This window comes from Sinocyclocheilus rhinocerous, unplaced genomic scaffold, assembly GCF_001515625.1.
Source record: "Sinocyclocheilus rhinocerous isolate Xijiao unplaced genomic scaffold, SAMN03320098_v1.1 scaffold1965, whole genome shotgun sequence".
NCBI lineage: Eukaryota > Metazoa > Chordata > Actinopteri > Cypriniformes > Cyprinidae > Sinocyclocheilus > Sinocyclocheilus rhinocerous.
In genome coordinates, this window is record NW_015625577.1 from 688440 (window position 1) to 701110 (window position 12671).

The 12671-nt window shown below is 37.7% G+C and overlaps 3 protein-coding genes across 5 annotated transcripts in view; 1 reads left to right on the top strand and 2 right to left on the bottom strand.

The window, feature by feature from the left end:
* LOC107752121 (uncharacterized) overlaps positions 1-12671 on the bottom strand; it is a 19128-nt gene continuing 6457 nt past the window's right edge. Inside the window, exons 3-12 of the mRNA XM_016567990.1 lie at positions 7806-8000; positions 6616-7640; positions 6386-6538; positions 4176-4250; positions 3959-4075; positions 2944-3093; positions 2543-2710; positions 2238-2429; positions 1201-1392; positions 1-1111 (exon numbers count right to left, since the gene is read on the bottom strand). Coding sequence (XP_016423476.1) covers positions 1007-1111; positions 1201-1392; positions 2238-2429; positions 2543-2710; positions 2944-3093; positions 3959-4075; positions 4176-4250; positions 6386-6538; positions 6616-7640; positions 7806-7977 — 2349 coding nt within the window. The 5' untranslated portion in view covers positions 7978-8000 and the 3' untranslated portion in view covers positions 1-1006. The remainder of the gene's footprint in view (positions 1112-1200; positions 1393-2237; positions 2430-2542; positions 2711-2943; positions 3094-3958; positions 4076-4175; positions 4251-6385; positions 6539-6615; positions 7641-7805; positions 8001-12671) is intronic.
* Positions 9499-12671, bottom strand: part of LOC107752135 (lysosomal thioesterase PPT2-like) — a 3459-nt gene continuing 286 nt past the window's right edge. Inside the window, exons 2-8 of one of the 2 annotated variants that reach the window (XM_016568024.1) lie at positions 12149-12302; positions 11722-11817; positions 11521-11628; positions 11353-11436; positions 11136-11220; positions 10798-10852; positions 9499-9964 (exon numbers count right to left, since the gene is read on the bottom strand). In XM_016568024.1, the coding sequence (XP_016423510.1) occupies positions 9821-9964; positions 10798-10852; positions 11136-11220; positions 11353-11436; positions 11521-11628; positions 11722-11817; positions 12149-12302 (726 nt within the window). In that variant the 3' untranslated portion in view covers positions 9499-9820. Of the gene's footprint in view, positions 9965-10797; positions 10853-11135; positions 11221-11352; positions 11629-11721; positions 11818-12148; positions 12303-12671 lie in introns of both variants that reach the window. The other variant, XM_016568014.1, reaches the window with a different exon arrangement.
* LOC107752098 (DEAH (Asp-Glu-Ala-His) box polypeptide 16) overlaps positions 11173-12671 on the top strand; it is a 16928-nt gene continuing 15429 nt past the window's right edge. The window contains exon 1 of one of the 2 annotated variants that reach the window (XM_016567965.1): positions 11173-11322. In XM_016567965.1, coding sequence (XP_016423451.1) covers positions 11196-11322 — 127 coding nt within the window. In that variant the 5' untranslated portion in view covers positions 11173-11195. The remainder of the gene's footprint in view (positions 11323-12671) is intronic. The other variant, XM_016567980.1, reaches the window with a different exon arrangement.

The window sequence follows — 12671 nt, forward strand, 5'->3', positions numbered from 1 at the left end:
TTTTTTGAGGCTTTATTGTCAATTATACCCCTAAGTTCTCAAAAAAGAACTTTTAATATTTCAGACATAAAAGAAAAACTCCAACAAAACCTTGAGAAAACCCACACAAACTTGAGGCTTCATCTTAAATGTGATTTATGAGGTATGCACCAAGTTGTGGGGATTCCAGCGTACCCAAATAAAATAAACCGATTAAAAGATGTGCTTTGCAAAGAGTCTGTAAATCCTTCTGTTGTGCAAACGTTTTCTCTACACTGAAACGAAGATAGCACATCCCAATTGGGACTATAATGGTATCTCCAAAACAAATCAACATGAGAAAACATTCATAAATACAGAACAAATATAAGATCACATGGAAAATCACATAGGGAAAAATACAAATCAAACAATAACAAGAAAAGTAGTATTCAACATATCCACTCATAATTAATAAAACAATTTAGACATTTAGTAATAATAATGGCAGTAGGGATTGTGGGAATATGGAAAAATAATTATTAATAAGAAAAGCATGTGCTGAAAAGGCACGTGTGTGTAACTATGTAAATCTTGGAACCACAATCTGGAAGTGTGGGAAGTAATCAGAACATTTTACAGCTGTGTTCAATCTAAATTATTAAAGCAACCAGTAATGGCCAGGGTCATAAATTCATATAAACTTTAAAAAAAAAAAAAATTTCATAATATACACTCAGCATTCTCAAAAGTTCAGTTTTGAGCAATCTGGCAGAACATGCAAATGGCACTATTCACAACTTAAATACATTGGCCTGTCTTGATTTCCTTTTGGTTTTACAACTAGAGAATTACCATAAGAATTTAACAGAATTAACTTTATGAACCATTGCTTTAGATTCTCATTTTTGAGAAATTAAGAGATTGCACTTAATGGAAGTAGTGCCATTAACAATATATTGAGCAGTTATGAAATTCAGTGTATACATGTTTCAACATGTTACATACACAACATCATTAAAGTCACAGTATGTGTTTAATCACACACTCACAGTGTGTGTTTGAGGGCTGTTCTGGGTCCAAGTCTGCTAGAGATGTTTTGCTGTAGCTCTGTTAACACGCCGTCCCGCTCCTCTAACTCCAGAAGAACTTGCTATGAAGGGCAAACAAGAAAATACATCAGTAATTTGTGATCATGGAGGATGCGTTACATTGGTAGCAGTTTAGAAACAGGTTATTTACCTCTATGAGTTTATCCCTCTTCTGAAGATTGTCTTTTAGTTTTCCTTCCTCAAAAGCTCTCTCCTTATTTTCCTTCTTCCACCCTAGTTCAGCCTCCTTTTTCTCCTTGGTTTTCTCTCTCAGCTCCTTGAGTGTGTTCTTGAGTTGCTCTGATAGTGCAGTGATGGCTTGTTTGTGATTTTCTCTTTGGTCCTAAAAGAACATGGAGGCATGTTGATGAAAACTTACAAACCAGATCTTGAGAGCACACTGGTTTGGACATTTTGCTCTTTTAAGTCATGCTTTTTAAAATAATGTTCATAAAATATTTACTGGTAGTGATGCATCGAAATTTCAGCAACCAAAAATAATCAGAAACAAATTTAGGTTTCAACCTAAACAATTTTGGAGGGCCCAAAAATGATTTCTCATTTTTAAAGAGTCTTTTTTTTAAGGCTATGCTCAGACTGCAGGCAAATCAGACCACCTCCAAAATGGGACTTCAATCAGATTTGGAAAAAATAAAAAATAAATTTCATGTTTTTTGATGTCCAGACTTCCAAAGACCTATCTGGATAAAATCTGGATATGCAATTTTTTTTTGCTGCCTGTCTGAACATAGATATAGTAAATGCTGTTTTCAGTTGATGAGTGAACAAAACTTCACTAAACAATTTGTAGCACACCTACCATCCTGTAATTGCAATAAGTTTGTGCTTTCTTTTTTGTTTTTGATATGAAACCAAGTCTAAGCTTTCAAATTCTGTCAATTTTATAATGAAATTCATACAGAATAAATATGGTTTTGAAGCTCTTTACTTTCAGTAAAAAAAATTTTTTTTTACTGTTATTGGCCAGAGCAATGTCTGTACACACCACCAGGTGGCGCAATTGCTTTTCTGTTGCATCATGAAATGGCTAAATCATGGAGTACATTCATTAGATTCAGATTTTCAGGTTTTTGAGATATTCAGCACACTAAAAATGATTGCCAATGAGTTGAACTTTTTGAAAAAGCCACAATGGGAAATTAAAGTTATGATTTAGTCAGACGTTACCAGTATGATGCTTTCGGCGTCAGTTAAGGCCGAGGAGAGTCTTGAGATCTCCTGCAGCATGGTGGCACTGAGCTCCTCTCGATCTCTGAAGCTCGCTGCCAGCAGAGCTTCTTTCTCTCGCAGCTGATTGACTAATCCAGCCTCAGCTCCGCCCCCTTCCAATCCCCGTCCAATCAGTGAGTCTGAGAGTGCCTATGGGCAAAATGTTAATAGTTGACTACTGGAAATGATCCATTAACTAAATCAACAGCACTTTGCAAGAGAAGTCAAATCAGACAGCGAGAGGAAGATAACGGCATGTCTACCTGCACATCTCGGCGTGAACTCTCCATCGCCTCCTTTAGCTGGGAAATATAGTCTTTGTTTTCCTTCACCAGTGCAGTCAGAGCTGAATCTCTCTCTTTCCACACTTCCCATTCTTTCATCATCTCCTGTTGGGCTCGATCCCGCTCCGCAAGCTCTACACGCAGGTGCTATTTGAAGATACAAAACATTGATTGATTTTTGCCGTTCCAGGCTAAACAAATGGGAAACTAAAACCCATTGCACTTTGAGAACCCTGTTTTCTATATAAGAGGCATCAATGCCTCATTTACTCTCCAGTGAATAGCACTCATTGATAATAGCAGGCAGCAGTTACTAACCAAGTGATTAAGTAAACAGTATGTGTGTACCATTGAATAAGTGCACTGTTTGTTTGACTCACGTTAATAACATCCTGGTTACACTGGAGCACAGTGTTGAGTGTGATGATGTCTCTGTCTCGCTCTCTGCCAGCGTCTCGCATAGCCTGCAGCTGTTTCTCCAGGGCTTTCTCTCTCTCGCTCGCCTCAGACAGCTGGGCCTCCAGGACTGCCTGATTAAAACATTAACACAGAAAATTATAAGCACTATGGAATAATGTGCATCCAGTGTTACCTGGACCAAGCAAACACACAAGTGCTCTTGTACTCAAGTTAATTACCCAACACAGGGACCCAGCCAAAACTCACATTGACTGGGTGTGTTAGCCAAAGCTTCATTGTATGCTGTCTGTGTACTTGTGCTATGCTTGTAAGAGTCAAAACACCAGAGCACATAGTAAAACTGCTTAAAATTAAGATTGTTGATACTGGAATAAAACAAACAATACCGTTTGGGGTAATTTCAATTTTTTTTAATCAAAAATATAGAAATAGTAATATTGTAAAATATTACAATGAAATGGCTTTCTATTTTAATATTTTAAAAATGTAATTTATTCCTTTGATGGCAAAGCTGACTCTTTAGCAGTGTCACATGATCCTTCAGAAATTATTGTAATATGCTTAATTGGAGCTCAAGAAACATTTCTTATTACTGTTGTGCTGCTTAATATTTTTTGTGGAAACCATGATACATTTTTCATTTTCTTTTGATGAATAGAAAGCTCAAAAGAACAGCATTTATTTGAAAGTTTGAAAGAAGAGTATTTAATTCTTTCAAAAATGTTTTATTCTCTCTCTCTCTATATATATATATTTTTTTTTCTTCTTCTCCCATTTATTATAAGATTGCTGTCAAGAGGAAAATCATAGGTCACAAAGTGACTAAATAATGTTTTCATTCACTAAATAATGGTACAATTTTCATTATATTATCAGATGGTTAGTCTATACTAATTAATTATAATGATCTTAATTTAGGAACAACAGAAGTCTGAGCAATCTTCACTTCAAAACTCATTCTCAGTCAGACCTCACCTCACGTTCACTGCGTGTTTCTGTCACTGCGCTGGCCAGTTTTTTGATGAGTTTGTCAGTGTCCTGTGATTCTAGCCCCTGCTCAGCACACAACTTCTGGATCAAAGTCACACATTCCTGAAGAAAGAAGAGCACACAGTTCACTGACACATCCGTGACCTCCACACAATCTGTTTTTATCCTGAATCTGTAATGAGTTCATTAATTCAGTACTCACCTGGATTACATTCCCTCTGCTGTGCAGCGATTGGCTGAGACTCTCTATGAGGTCATTTTTATTCTTCAGACTGGTCTGTGTGGCAAAACAGATCAGATAGGTATTAGTCTCACAAACAGGCATCATTCCCAACAAAATGACTCCATGTCATGCCTGAGGAACAGTTCATGGCATTGTGACTCCTTATGACTGCATTCCACTAGTGTTATATAACTACTATCAGCTCACACTAGCGAGCAACCATTCAAAAGCTTCTACCCAGCATGCACCAGCACAGAAATTACAGCACTCTGTAAAATGTCGAATTAAGGTAGATCATAAAAGAGTAGTTATGTACAGTGGCCACAAAATATTTGGACAGTTAAATCACACTTTATGTAACAGCAGTACAGCACATTGCATTATATAACAACACATCAAATTCATTAACTATCTAAATTACTGATAATATGTCTGTTATTCCATCTTCCCTAGTTGTCATTTTAAATGATGTTATCTTGTTTTGTTGTCCAAATACTTCTATGCAGTATTATTTTGGTATTATTTATATACTATTATAATATTTATTAACATTTTAAATTAGCTTCTATTTTTATATTTTCAGTTCTCATTTTAATTTTATTTGAATTTTAGTAATTACATTTTTAGTAATGTGCTTTTGTCCTTTTTACAATTTTTTTATTTATGTATATTTAGTTTTTTTTTTATATAATACCACTTAAAGAGACATTAGAAATGCTGCCTTGGCAAAAAATACAATTGTTTTGTTTTTTTCTTTTTTTTTAATTTACGTTTTTCTAATATTTATATTTATTTCTCCTTTATTTTAATTAACAAAAAAATATTTAAGAGTTTTTTACTGTTCAGTCATCTGAATCCTAACAAATTTCTTTTTATGAAACATTTTGCTTTTAAAGGTGTTTGTGTTGTCTTTCTAAATAAATGTAACTTTGATTTTTTGCTATTTAATGCAATGGAATTCATACATTAATTGTGGCTTAAATGTCTAAACACATGATCAGGCCATTGTATAAATTCATTCTTCATGTATTTTAGTGCTGTCAAACGATTAATCGCAATTAATCGCATCCAAAATGAAAGTTTTTGTTTACATAATATTAAATCTATCAGTAGTTTACTGTTGTCCTTTGGCTGGGGTGGATCCAGTGAACGTCAGCTCACTCTCCCCTACTGACAGTCTCAATGTTTACACGGGATGGACACATCGGCCTTGAGCTCTAAACACATATATAAAACAAAATTGATGTGTTTATTGAAGACTTTAATTGGACACCTAGCATAGTTCAGCCAAAAATCAAATTTATGTAATTATTTACTCACAATGTTCAATGTTGTTCTAACCCTGTATAACTTGCTGTTTTACCTGGAACACAAAAGGAAATGTCAAACAACTTCAAGCAAGTGACTGACAGCCAGTCACCATTTACTTTCTTTGCAATTTTTTCAATACATACAAGCCATACAAGTCTGGAACAACATCAGTTGAATAAATGGTGACAGAATTTTCTTTTTTTGGTGGACTATATTTCAATCAGATCTATGAAAAACTAGCACGGGCTCTTTTATTTTAACGCACAGCTTAAAAACTCAAATAAATTATGTAAATAAGTGACGCGTTGGCAGAGAACTTTCCATACGATGACTAATCACAGCAACTCTGTTTTGCTCTCCGTGTGCTCATTCAAAAATGATTTTAAACCACTATCACAGCGCTTAAAACGCATATATACACAGTACACACACACATATATTATGTAAACAAAATCGTTTGACAGCACTAATGTATTTGTGCATTTAGCTGAAAATAATACACAATGAAGACTGAAAGAGAGAGAATTACATCAAAATGCAGTAGCTGACAAGCCTGTTATGAAAGCCTAGGGCAAACTCCTCTGGTCTGGGAAGATTCCTAGAGGAGGTGTGTGTGCATGTATGTGTGCATGTATGTGTGCGTGTATACACCTCTCTACATGGGCAAACCCAAACACTATCTTTTTAAAAACATCCACACACCTTCTGTAATATACCCTATATAAGGCATCATTTGCCAAAAGTCAACAAAAAGATTAGGAGAGGGTGTGCCTCAGATGTGCTGTGCTAAGCCTCTTAAACACAATGCACACAGTGCACACGATTGCTCGAAACACCCATGCCATTTAACTTAATTATCCCGGCCTCGTCTTACTTACCACTTGCGGAGACTTCAACTTCTTGGCAGGAGCATCGGTTGTTGGTTTGTTGGTGTCCCTGAGCTGTGCTTCCAGAGTTCTGATGCGAGCCTGAGCTTGAACGAGTTGTTCACGCAACTGCTTCACAGCATGATGCACCCTACCTGCGGATGCCTAAAAAGAGAGATAAAAATGAACTAAAAAGTTTGAAAAACAGGGTGAAACATCTAAAACAGTCTGACAGTCCTTACCTCTCTTTGCAATGGCATAAAGTCATCTTTTAGCTCGGTCAGGATGTCATCGTTTTCTTTTTCAAACTCATCCTCCATCCCGTTGTCACCCTCTCCAAACTTCAGGACCCTTACTAACCCCGCTTTCAGACCCACCTCATCCTTCCCATTCTGCACGTCCCCTCTGTGCAACACAGGAATGCGACTTCCAGCAGGTGACCTCACTGGCTTTCCTTCAATTCTCCTTAACTCTTTGAAAACGGTGTCTATAATGGCCGAATGATCTTCTGGCCAATCAAACGGATCGTTGCCGTCTAAAGAGTCCAGCGACTGAACGGAGGTAGTGCGGGATCGAGATCGCAAAGAATGACAGGAACCAGACAGTGAGGCGGGGCTGGATCTGACAGATGGCACTTTCGACCAATGGAGAGGCATGCTGCAGGATTTTTCTCGAGAGAGCCCCAATGACGTGAAGGCTTGATCGGGTAAGTGACGTGGAATCCCACAAACAGACTCGTAGTCCGAGTCGGACACCCTCAAGGAGTCGCAACACTCACACATCTTGCCTTTCTGACACCGTTTCCCTGTTCTCCTATAATACGGACACGACTCAGCTTTCTCAGACCACCATTCATACTCCGAGAGGGCCATGTTGTCCCTCAGCATTTCTCGGTATCCTTCCCCTACGGAATCCTTCCGCTCCCCTTCATCCTCACTGGAACTTCCGTTTCTCCTGGAGGTAGACGGGTGGCGCTGATCGTACATGCTTCGCATCCATCGCCTGATCTTGTCCCGTTCCTGAGTGAGTTTCTGGAGTCTCTCGCTCGACAGCACTCGGACTCGGGCGATGACAGTGTCAAACTTGAAAACTCGTTCCACAACGGACACACACTTGCCACATACAAACTCCCCCTGACCGCTCCCACGTGGTACAGGCTGCTCTAATATATGTGTCAGCACACAGAGCAGGTCGATTCCTTTTGTGGGGGTGAGCAGACCACGAGACTTCGATAGCGAACGGGAAGAGCTGAGTGATAAAGTGCTGCCTAGAAATAAAAAAAAATTATAAGAAAATCAGATTCATAATTATAATCAAATATGCAATATTAAAACATACACAGCACTTTAATAGCTTCAGTAATTAAAATTATGCAGAAATGTGCATTTTTTTATTCTCATGTTTATTCTGACATGTTCTCTGCAGGTCATACCCCATGGGCTGCTCTGTGCCGATCTGGGCAAGCTTCCCTTGCAAGTAAAGTCTGTCGGCGTCTGAGGTTGTGTCCCCTTTCTGTTCTGACCTGCATACAGCCATCGCCGCTGGTTACCTTGCAGGTCACTCCCACAGATCCGGCATCCTTCACTTTTACCTCGAGTAGTCATTATAAACAGGTGCAGCAGGTGCCCTATAATAACAATAGTACAATATTTATAAATAATTCAATAACAATAATAAAAACAATCTCTAAAAAAAATTCTCAATATTCTTCGAAAATTGTCATTGAAAAAGAATTATATAGCATGATACTGGCATCTGAGGAGCTTCTAGAACTATATATATATATATAACAAGCCATACAAGTCTGGAACAACATCAGTTGAATAAATGGTGACAGAATTTTCTTTTTTTGGTGGACTATATTTCAATCAGATCTATGAAAAACTAGCACGGGCTCTTTTATTTTAACGCACAGCTTAAAAACTCAAATAAATTATGTAAATAAGTGACGCGTTGGCAGAGAACTTTCCATACGATGACTAATCACAGCAACTCTGTTTTGCTCTCCGTGTGCTCATTCAAAAATGATTTTAAACCACTATCACAGCGCTTAAAACGCGATAAACTGCCGCTGATATAAACCCACGCGAAACTGACTTTTGACTCCCGGAATGTCAGATTGACCCTGCTGAGTACAAAACACGATACGATAGACCAAACAACTCTTTAACACGGCCGTCAACTGACCTGATAAGTTACGAGAAACAAAAATATCCCATTACAATCACAAACGGACAGATAAAGTCGCTTACCGAAGCTCAGGAAGCGTCTTCAGGTCTCGAGCAGAAGCTCTCGCGCGTCCAAACCGGAGTGGCAGCCGCCGCGCGCCACTCTACCTTGCTGACGTCATCATAAATACCTGTTTCAGCACGCAGCTGCGTGGCGCACTCCAGCTGTTCGCACAGTCATGCGCATGCGGGAATATACCGTATGTTATAAATTATTATAACACTAGTAATTCCACCAGCTAAGAAAATGGCTTTAAGTCAGTTATTTCTATGTTTTGCTGTATGTGTCAGCAGGAAATATCAGTTTACATGTCCAAACATTCGATTTTGCCATTAATTGTAATAATCCAGTAAGATTTTTGTTTGCACAACAGCCAGTGCTCCACACAGAGATCTGATCTCATCATCATCCAGTCTGTCTGGAATGACATGAAGAAACAGAACAAACTGAGACTAAATCCAGAAGAACTGTGGCAACGTCTTAAAGAGACCTACCTGCAAAGCTACCTGAAAACTATGCGCAAGTGCTCCTCGGGCAAAAGCTGCTTTAAATGCAAAGGATGGTCACACCAAATGTTGATTTAATTTTATGACATTTATCTATTTATGACATTATTTTTGACAGCATCCTCATTTTACAGCATTTTTACACAAGTGCCTAAAACTTTACTGTAGCTTTGCAGGTAGGTCTCTTGAAGCATCTTGAAGACGTTGCCACAGTTCTTCTGGATTTAGTCTCAGTTTGTTCTGTTTCTTTATGTCTTTCCAGACAGACTGGATGATGATGAGATCAGATCTCTGTGGCCACTGTATGTATGTATGTGTATATATATATATATATATATATATAGCCCAACTTGGAGAAATAGCCTAGCCCTTGACAAACACATTTTTGCAATGATCATTTCATTTTTTATAACAATTTAATAATTTATTTTAGAATTTCATTTATTAAAACTGAACATTAGACTTGCATTATCTGTGGTGGCAGAACAGAATAACTTTCTTACAATATTCAAACTGATTTGACATATTAAAATGGCTAGAAAACTATATATTCGAAAACCAATCATAATAATGTATCACATTATGTTAGCAAAAATAAAAATAAAAATAAAAATTATAAGTGTACAATCATAATCTACATGATACATGATTACATTGAGGATTGTGCATATGCATGTAACAAGATCAGTTTCCTTTTTTCCATCTCCTTAGATTACGTGAGCCACTTGTCTATGCAGTTCTTGTAGACTGTGTGGTTTGAATGCCAGGATGTATGGTGTACACCAGGGACGACACACTTGACCACGGCTCCTTCTGAGTTCAGTGTTTTCAAGCCAAAAGCATCTCTTAGATACCACTGGGGAAAGTGGAAAAATGGTTAGGACAACTAAACTGCACCACTAAAGCATTAAAGGAATAGTTCACCCAAAAATGAAAATCTGCTGAAAACCCACCCTCAGGCCATCCAAGATGTAGATGAGTTTGTTTCTTCATAAGAACAGATTTGGAGAAATGTATTACATCACTTGCTCACTAACCGATCCTCTGCAGTGAATGGATGCCGTCAGAATGAGAGTCCAAACAGCTGATAAAAACATCACAATAATCCACATGACTCTTATAATCCTCAAGACTTTTTCGCATGGAAATGGTGCTTGATCTGTGCATATTTCTCTCCTGATTAAGACAAGACGACTTTTTCACTGGAGAAAGCATATTATAGATCAGGGCTGTCCAAACTCGGTCCTGGAGGGCCGGTGTCCTGCAGAGTTTAGCTCCAACTTGCCTCAACACACCTGCCGGGAAGTTTCTAGCATGCCTAGTAAGAGCTTGATTAGCTGGTTCAGGTGTGTTTGATTAGGGTAGGAGCTAAACTCTGCAGGACACCGGCCTTTTTTTTCTCACAAACACACAGTTTTTTACTTCACAAGATAGTAATTGATAGACTGGAGTCATGTAGATTCTCATTCTGACGGCACCCATTCATTGCACAGGATTCATTAGTGAGCAATTGATATCATGCTAAATTTCTCCAAATCTGTTTCGATAAAGACACAAACTCATCTACACCATGGATTGCCTGAGAGTGAGTACATTTCCTGAACTATTCCTTTAACGAACTAAGCAAAATAATAATAAAATTAAAAGTGGTTTTACAAAATGATTATAGGAATGAATGTATCCACTCACATCCTGCTTTTCCATCTCAACCACAGTTTGATTACTGTCATAAAACCCAAAAATACTGTGGGGGAAAAAAGAGATAAACTGTAAAAAGATATGAAATGACTGAGTATGTTTTATTCAGGGCCTGAGTTTTAGAGATTGCAAACATGCTCTAAAAATCCACCACATAATCCTATAAGGCCTTTTGAAGTTCAAACGTCACTCTACATATTTCTCATATTCATTCCAGTCTGCTAAACACCACATTAACCCTCTACCAGCATGTAAGACTTTGATGATTTCTAACTCTGGCAAACTTTTGATGCTCAATATCACGTGATGAAATAAATCTTTGCAGAGACCTTGACTCCCATGGTGTAATAACGCCGTCATCTTGTCCACCGATCAGCACCAGCGTCTGTATGCGCAGGAAGCTGTCTCGCCACGCTGCAAGGGAACAGCAGCATACAACACGACTCAAGGCCACGGAATTGAAAGTGCACAAACAACCCAAGCAAAAGCTGTCATCTGAGCAGCACATAAACACAGGTTAGCAAAAGCCATGTCGTCTGAAATTACCTGTTGAATTGGCATGCTCTATCTCTCCATTCAGTGGGGCGAGATAGATGCTGCTCTTTAAGTATCTCTCTCTTTGGTGTGGATCTACAGAGGGAATAAAAAGACAGAGAAGGATGTGCTGTGAATCAAATGAAATACAGAACATTGATTTGTGACACATCCACTTACCATTCCAGTAGTTGCAGATAGATATCCTTTGTCCACATGTAGTGTAACAAAAATGGTACAGTCTTGACTTGATAAATTTAGGGAAAAAATGTTTCAAATAAGACGAATCTGTAAAAGCATGGACAAAACACTTACAAGCACTTCTTTAAAGAAAAGAGATGTTGCGGTGTGTGTAATGTAGGGAGGACAGGACTGACTGACCTCCATACTGGCCAGCTAGTGGTGAAGACAGTAATATCAGAGAGTGAGCATTGTGCGTCGGCAGGGTTGCAAGAACTCCTCGACATATCAATCCACCTTTGAAAATATGATATAAAAAACAGTGCCGTTCAAAAGTCTGGAGTCAGTATGATTTTTTTTCCCCCAAAAGAAATTCATATTTTTATTTAGCAAGGATGCATTAAACAGATCAAAAGTAGATCAAAAATTCAGCTTTGCCATCACAGGAATAAATTACACTTTAAAATATATTAAAATAGAAAATTGAAATATTATTTCAGAATATTACTCTTTTCACTGGATTTTTGATCAAATAAATGCAGCTTCGATGAGAAGAAGAGACTTGTGTCAAAAACTTTTGAATGGTGTATATGTAACAAATGTCTTATTAGATATGAGATTAGATGACCTTGTGAGAAGCAGATGAGATGGACACCATCATCGGTGCTCTCCATGATGGGTCTGATAGCCTCTCTGAATCCATCTACCTGTTGCCACAGTGGCTTCATACTGCCAATGTAGTCATAAAGGGCTAGTGTGGTCACACTGGTACCTGGATGAGACTAAAACACAGTGGAAAACAGAAGTTGGTGAGTTTCATCCTTGATAAAAAGGAGAACTACGTGCCAAATATAGTGAACTGTAAGATGGAACTGAAACAACTTAAAAATCGTATGCTATTCCAATTCGAAATTTGGTTTCTTAGAACTTAAGACTGATTTTTTTTTTTTATTAGCTTTTTTCTGCATTTTACAAAGTTTTTGACCCAAAACTTACTTATTTAAAAATGTAGGTTAAAAACTAATAATGTAAAAACTAAAAAATATAGAAAAAGCACCTTCTTAAATTCACAATATAATGTAAGATTTAAAATATAATGTAAAAATACAAATAGAAGTGCATTAGTTATTTTACTTAAATTTAATGTAGGC